The sequence below is a fragment of the Alosa alosa genome, chromosome 1 (assembly GCF_017589495.1).
Source record: "Alosa alosa isolate M-15738 ecotype Scorff River chromosome 1, AALO_Geno_1.1, whole genome shotgun sequence".
Classification (NCBI taxonomy): Eukaryota; Metazoa; Chordata; class Actinopteri; order Clupeiformes; family Clupeidae; genus Alosa; species Alosa alosa.
Genome location: NC_063189.1, coordinates 35674142 through 35682287, shown reverse-complemented (window position 1 = coordinate 35682287; position 8146 = coordinate 35674142). Strand labels below are relative to the sequence as shown.

General features: G+C 45.1%; 1 protein-coding gene across 1 annotated transcript in view; it reads right to left on the bottom strand.

Moving 5' to 3' along the window:
* The window catches only part of dctd (dCMP deaminase), a 53147-nt gene extending 48511 nt beyond the window's left edge, over nt 1-4636 (bottom strand). Inside the window, exons 1-2 of the mRNA XM_048255222.1 lie at nt 4462-4636; nt 914-1046 (exon numbers count right to left, since the gene is read on the bottom strand). Of these exons, the coding sequence (XP_048111179.1) occupies nt 914-1046; nt 4462-4502 (174 nt within the window). The 5' untranslated portion in view covers nt 4503-4636. The remainder of the gene's footprint in view (nt 1-913; nt 1047-4461) is intronic.
* Between the last annotated feature and the right edge of the window lie 3510 nt (nt 4637-8146).

Below are 8146 nucleotides of genomic sequence, written 5' to 3'. Positions count from 1 at the left end.
GAAGCTTGTGTCTGTCCCTTGATGCGCATCACTGAAAGAATAAAGCCTGTTTCCTGATTGACCTTCATAAGGTCCTTCAGATAACTCCAGATAACTGTGGTACTAGGAAAATAACCATCACTACTGTTCCCAACTCAAACAAGTCTTATCGCAAAGTTACAGGGTCATGTATCATGTGCCAAGTAAAGAAACTTTCAGTACAAAAAAATAAATAAATCCGCTTCCAAATCAATCAAACCTGACAGGTAACGAAGAGTGCAACTGCATGGATACAAACAACCACCAGCTGCCAGGCCCAGCCATCCCACAATCCCTCACTCTGCAGCACCCCTCCCCTCCATGGGCCGAACAGAGCCAGGTCTGGGTTCGAGCCCTACAGAACCTGTTCAAAGGCCCACCAAAGAACTCCTGGGTGCTGGGGTCTCCGCCTCTGGCTCTTGGCCAGCCCTGGACCGTGACGGGCCTGGCAGGCCGGTTAATTTTTCATGGCGAAGCCCCTGTCTTGGAACAGGCTTCATACTGAGAGGCATAGGGAGAGAGAAGGCGGGCGTGCTGGGGAGAGGAAGGAGGGGCGGGCAGGGGGAGGGGCGGGCAGGGGAAGAGGCAGGCGGCGGTGGTGGTGGTGGGAATAGGGCTGGGGTTTTTGCGTCAGCTCCCAGCTGGAGGTGTGAGAGGAAGAGTCTGAAACAGACAGACTCACAGAGACACACCAAGATTGAGAGAGATAGACATCCAAAGAGAAACTGGCAGAAGATAAGCAGGAACAAAGACTGCAAGAGACAGAACTATGTGAATGGGAATTGGGGAAAAAAACATTAAAAAAGGAGAAAAGTTTTAGGGAAAAGGGATTATCAGAACAGGAGCAGAACAGACAGATGGCTGGAGGGTTAAATGGACTCATAGGCAGTGGTACCTGAGAGCTGGGGTCCTTGCTCCTCTGAGCAGACAGGAAAGCGACCGCCATAAAGTACTCAGGCCACTCCAGGTAGTCCTCCCTCTTCCCAATGGGCCCCTCACTGTTCCCAACTGGCACCTCGCTCTGCACCCTACACCAGAGGAGAGAAAGATAACATTAAATCCAAAGTACCCAGGCCAATCCAGGTAGTCCTCTCTCTTCCCAATGGGAGAGAATCCAAATCCAATCCAGGTAGTCCCCTCTCTTCCCAATGGGAGAGAATCCAAATCCAATCCAGGTAGTCCCCTCTCTTCCCAATGGGCACCTCGTTCTGCACCCTATGCCAGAGGGTAGAGAGAGTGAAAACAAAAAACATCCAGGGGAGACTGAGGTCTAAGGTGGAAACAAGACATTCAAACACATGCAGATGCCAACAGAAGGACATACAATGTCATTAAATAAAAAAGCTACACAGAGAAGATACTAAGAGGAGAGAGATGGCAGATTAAATGTAGATGCTGCTATGCTGGAGTGGGGACACAGAAGGATAAAGCACAGAAAAGGTGAGGGCAGGACAGGGGGGGTCAGTCTTTGGTCAAGATGAGGCTTTTCAAAACACAGCACACTCCCCTCCTTGCTGGAGGAATGACGATGGCCATGCCGCTCACTAAAATGAGCCCCAGCACTGCTGATTGCAAGGAAGCAAACACTTCACCCATCTTTGATTCTGCTGGCCCCCTGAGCCCCTTCTTAAGAAAAGAAAAGGCCAATTTTGGCATCGTAGATCAGATTGTCCATGGTAATTACAGTCTGAATCGTGTGTGTGTGTGATGTTCTGCAGTGCATGCGTCCTCGGCAGTGCAAGTGCATCAGGTTTTTTGAAGGGGGAAACATTATTTAACGCGTCACCACTGAGCTCTGGGCCTTTATCCATCATTAGCGAGGTGACTGGCTCTGACACGGGACATGAATTTTGCAGTGCCCCGCCGCCTCCTCGCTTCTCGTGGCAGGTCTGAGCTGGAGTCGCCGATTAAAGGCAAGCCACCTGCGACCAACAAGAGCCTGGACAGTCTGGTGCCACTGCCAGCTCAGCCCGCCAGCGCCCCCTCCCTCCCCCAAAAACAGACGAGGCAGCCACGCAGCCGTTTCATCCGCGGCTACCCAAGAGACTGCGAGGGGAGAGAAATCAAAGACCTGTGTGGGAGTGTGGGCCTCGTTAAAGCTTTGAAAACTCCACTGCCAGTCCGTCATGGCTGGGCCTATGGTGTGTTAAAGTAGCCTAATGGCATCACTTTGTTGCTTTAAACAGCAGCACAGCCTTTATAAAAATAAAAGGCTATGGCTTCAAATGCGCGTTACGGAGGCGACCGGGTCCTCTGAGACGAGACGATACAAAATGATCCGAGTGTAAATAGCCTATACTTGGGATGTTTGTACATGATCACATGTTTACATCTGCGACATAAAAGACCAACTAGGCCTACCACTGAGAAAAGAAGTAGACAGATCTAAAACAAGCACTAACTAACAAATCTGAGATGAAGAAATATTTTAGGAATTATTTCCACTATTGCCAGTCCGTTCACTAAAATAACAATATTTACGCACAACATACTGTAACTGCCATGTTGGTCCTGATCCTACAAAAAGATTTTATCGTTAGAACACTTGGACACAATAAAACTGTGCCATGAGTGGCACCATCCATCTAACAGGGCGGACTCCGCTTTGCAGTCTCGCCACGCACGGGATGGAAACACGTTTTGCCCAGTGTCCCTTTCAGGCCAGTGCGCTGGCACCATCTGGCACAGGAGCCATGCATGGCCCATTATGTCTCGTCATGCCCACGGAAGCCTCTTAATGAGATGCGGGTGGGCGCATTAGTCCCTGGGCTGCCACTGGTCCAGGCTGAGATGGGCCCTGATTGCTAAAGTGGCAGCCCAGCTGGGAGGGATGAAAGCTGGGATAACGTGGCTCCGCCTCTGAGGAATTCACTTGAGGAAGCGGCGGACGGATTTTTTTTTTTTGGTGAGCCACAGATTATCGCTCTCGCCAGCAGTACGTCTGGTGCTTCAATATACGTCTCTTTCTTTGTCTTTTTGTTTTTGGCAGAGAGCCTTAGCTGCGGTGGAAGGAAATTACCTGCTTGTGATTTAAAAAACAAAACACAAGCAACCCTCACAGGTGTGCAGGGCTCACTTGAGAATTGCACAGGTGGCCATTTCGCTGAGCAGAAAAAGAGCAGCGAACACGAAAAAAGCAATGCTGGTGTGCCAAAGTCTGAAATGGGCTCACTCACATTTAGCTCTGGCTGAAAACCTAACATTAAGAACACGTGAATAGCATGCAAACATCTAAATCTATAACAATCTCATTGACAGACATTACTGTGTCTGGTGCAACAACACCTTCCAGCTCTGTGTGTGACGCTAAGCATTCTCAAAACAGAGATTGGGCTCCTCATTATTCAAATCTTGCTGTACTCACCGAGCCAGTCAGGAGGGCTTTTGAGTGTTGCTTAATTTCAGGCTCTCCAACCCAAATGCAATAATAACCAAGCCATTTCCTTTGCCATATTCATTGTCAGCCACGGTGAGACACACACACATACACACAAGCTGAATGTACAAGAGCAGTTGGATGAGCACAGGCTGCGAGACAGACGGGGGCTAAAGGTTCCTCTTGGCAAGGTACAAAGAGGTTAAAGCTGCACTCTTGAGAGGCACCCTAGGGTGAAGTAGGCACCTCTTCATGCCCGTGTGGGTGGTGAAGAGGAGGCCAAGGGTGGCACTGTTCACACCTCTTCTCTGCCACCAAGGACCTTTCAGCAATGGTTTGAGTAGGCAGATGGGTAGGAAGCGCAGAGTTAGAGCTCCCTCCAGACTGATATTTTTTGGTGTGTTGTGTGTTTTCTCCTTACCCTTTACCCCTTGCTAAATGCGCCACTCTCAACTGAAGAGGTGGTTAAGACTATTATAACGGATCCAAAAAAGGCTATCACTATGTACAACGACTGAATAATCAGTGATTTACACCAAAGTCCTTTTAGGGAAGTCTCTCACTCGGCGGCCATATTACAACACATTTTGGGCACTTATCGGGAATCTATTTTGGGCAGAACTAAATTCGGGCATGCGGATGCAAGCCTACGCCAGCAGGTTCACGGCAGTAGTTTTTTTTTTACGTGGTCATGCTTTATTAAAAAGACACACATACAAACCTTGAATGCGTGTTGCTAGGCCTATCAAATGGCATCGTTTCTTGACGTGGGGAAATCGACGTGGAAGGTCTGCTACCGGTAGCCTTTAATTAAAGCAATGGCAGAGCGAAGGAGAATCCACCGCTTGACTTACCTAGTTATTTCCGCCAAAATCATCTACGTTACAGTTACGTTATGTTTGCCAACATGACAGGACATATAACTTCGATATAACTTTTGGGCCTCTGGCAATAACAAATCACACTTCAATAAACACCGAATGATAACCCTTCCTAAGCATCCGCAGCTGTTTCTGGTTTAACGTTCTCTTAAAATGTTAGAAAGGAACAGGCCACATGCGATTTACCCGTTTAAGGTTGTTGGCTCTCCATTCGTGTCTTCACTCATCGTTGGAAATTATTATTGTGCCAACAGTGGATGAAACACGTGCAGAGTTCGGCAGTTGTTCTGAAGAGTTCCACTTCAACTCAGTTCAAGACTTCAACTTCCGCGCAAATTTCGCGGGAAAGATGTTCGCGGGAGTGTCTTGGTTTACGCATGGGCTACGTCAGTAGTCAAAGGGTGCTGTAACAAACAGCTGTTAATTACGCTACTGCACCGAGGTCTATAACCTATTTAGAAATTCTCTGGCCACACATCTGCGCTTCATCAAAAGGTTGGAAATACTGTATAGGCCCCTAGCTACATAAATAAATTAACCGGGTTATAGTGCACATTTATGCAAATCCATTCTGGCCATTTGGTCTACAAACTGCAATACTCTCTTTGTCCACCACATGGCAGTGAAGTGGTCTGTCGACGTTTTAGACGTGTCATCAGCTCGGATCTCAATTTATGTCATGTCTCTCTCTAACACAGCCCCTACCCCACATAGGCCTTCATTCATGCAAAGCGCTGTCTGCTTCGGAATAAAGCATCGTGTGAAATCTTGTGGTTGCAAAGATGAAGGAGAGAGGGAAAAAAAACATCCAGGATGGATGAAGCCAATTATGTCACAAACAGATATATCAGTGGTCTTATCGACCCAATAGCCTACTGTATTGGGTATAGGCCTTGGTTGGGCCAATAAGATAGACACATGATAGGTCTACACCTATAAATAGATGAACTATGCAATGTTAATGCAATATAGGCCCCATCCAGATTTGACGGAAAATAACATATTCTATATCCTCTTTGTATGTGTGTGTGTGTGTGTGAGAGAGAGAGAGAGAGAGAGAGAGGGGGAGAGAAGGTGAGAATGGGTGTGTGTGCAACCAAGTAGTTGTATTTAAAAAGTATGTGGATGTGGTATGTGGACTTAGTGAACACTGTTTTATGGATTTGTGTCTATATTGTATGATAGCCTACTGTCTATTTTATTGGTGAGACCGAATACAATTTTCATGCCTGACATGACAATAAAGTCTATTCATTAATTCATTCATTGCACTTTAGTACACTTAATGATTCGATAAGCGCTTCACTTTGCCTTTTGCTGCTAAGGACTTAGATTAGGCTATGGCTGTCATGGTCTCAAATGGGATTTGTGCAATAAAAAGCATGCCCCATGCCGTAAACGATTGTGGTTGGTTTTTGGAAATTATTATTGAAGATGATTAATAAACAGATTACTAAACACGTTCTGTATCATTGTGTGCTAGACACTGCAGGAAGCAAGATGAGATGCTGAGAAGCAGATGTAATTTAATCAGGTTGTAGTTTATGTTGAATAGAAGAGGTGGGGAATATGACAAAAATGACATGAGATGACCACAAGGGAACCTGTGCGTGATTTAACCACAAAAATTCCATGAACCTGTTGTAAAAAAAGGTTAAGCAAATGGATAATGTAACATGTTTAATTTTAATAAAACCAAACAAAACTTTTTTTGAACCACAGTGCAGGCCAGCCTCCTGTGACCTTCGAGTGTTCTATCTGCGGCTACAGTTTTAAAAATATCCCCTTTCACAAGGAGATAACAACCCTCGATGAGACAACAAGCACGCCGTTACGCAGGAAAGACACCATTTAACAGGCCTCCAGCAACCATTCATCACAGATGACAGGAAGAATGGGGTAAAGTAGAACTTTCCCATTTCTAAATTCAACTCCAGCTTGTTCAGCAGATGCAAGACAAAGGTGTGAAGTGTCCATCAACTACCAAATTGAGTCGGGAGACAGAAGAAAAGTCAGATGTTTACTGGAGATGTGTGAATGATTTATTTCATCTTGCTTTCTCAGCAGAAATAGAACTTTGTGTGTGTGTATGTGTGTGTGTGTATGTGTGTGTGTGTGTGTGTGTGTGTGTGTGTGTGTGTGTGTGAGAGAGAGAGAGAGAGAGAGAGAGAGAGAGAGAGAGAGATGAGCACCTTTTCTCACTTTTTCTGCCTCCTACCTTCTGCCTCCTACCCTGTTCTCTTTGGGTATAATAAGTATGCAATGGGCCCTTGGTCATCTCATAATTTCATTCTGCCATGTGTGTGTGTGTGTGTGTGTGTGTGTGTGTGTGTGTGTGTGTGTGTGTGTGTGTGTGTGTGTGTGTGTGTGTGTGTGTGTGTGTGTGTGCGTGTGTGTGTAGGCAGATTATTATAAATGTGGGTATTAGATGACAACTAAAAATCATTTGTTAAGCCAGTTCTTAGCATATACGTTTATCCGGTGTCTTTGGTCTCCTGATGCTATTCATCTTTATCACACAATGGAATTTATTGGTACCCTATTGCCTGGACTTTGCTCAGTTACATCTTTAGAAAAAAATATCTGGAGCTAAATAATACAGTTTGTTTTCACAGATAGGCTTACTGTTTGTGACTAGATTTAGCTTGTCATTAGCATAGCCTAAGACTAATGACTGGTTGTTGTTCTGAAATTTGGCTTATTTTTTGTAAAGAATAGGCTAAAGAACAAATGAGAGACAGAAAGATAGAAATATAAGATACATGTTTTGTCCACCACGTGGCAGTGAAGTGGTCTGTCGAGGTTTTAGTGTCATCAACTTGGAACAATGACAATCTCAATTTATGTCATGTCTCTCTCTAACACAGCCCCTACCCCACATAGGCCTTCATTCATGCAAAGCGCTGTCTGCTTTGGAATGAAGGATTGTGTGAAATCTTGTGGTTGCCAAACGCATTTTAAGAGAAAACAATGAAGCCAATTATGGCACAAACAGATATATCAGTGGTCTTATCGCCCCAATAGCCTACTGTATTGGGTATAGGCCTTGGTTAGGCCAATAAGATAGACAAATGATAGGCCTACACCTATAAATAGATGAACTATGGGTCACAATGTTAATACAATATAGGCCCCATCCAGGTTTGACGGACAATAACATATTCTCTTTATCCTCTTTGTGTATGTGTATGTGTTTGTGTGTGTGTGTGTGTGTGTGTGTGAGAGAGAGAGGGAAAGAAGGTGAGAATTTGTGTGTGTGCAACCAAGTCCTATACTTGTATTTAAAAGTATCCTGTGGATATTGTGTCTTAGTGAACACTGTTTTATGGATTTGTGTCTATATTGTATACTGCATATAATATTGTATTGGGGCAGCCGTGGCCTACTGGTTAGCGCTTCGGACTTGTAACCGGAGGGTTGCCAGTTCAAACCCTGACCAGTAGGCACAGCTGAAGTGCCCTTGAGCAAGGCACCTAACCCCTCACTGCTCCCCGAGCGTCGCTGTTGTTGCAGGCAGCTCACTGCGCCGGGATTAGTGTGTGCTTCACCTCACTGTGTGCTGAGTGTGTTTCACTAATTCACGGATTGGGATAAATGCAGAGACCAAATTTCCCTCACAGGATCAAAAGAGTATTTATACTTACTTACTTACTGTCTATTTTATTGGTGCGACTGAATACAATTTTCATGCCTGACATGACAATAAAGTCTATTCATTCATTCATTCATCGCACTTTAGTATACTAAATGATTCGATAAGCGCTTCACTTTGCCTTTTGCTGCTAAGGACTTGGATTAGGGATTTGTGCAATGAAATGGGATTTGTGCAATGATTTTGTTTTTATTTTTATGCCATATCAACACTTTTACT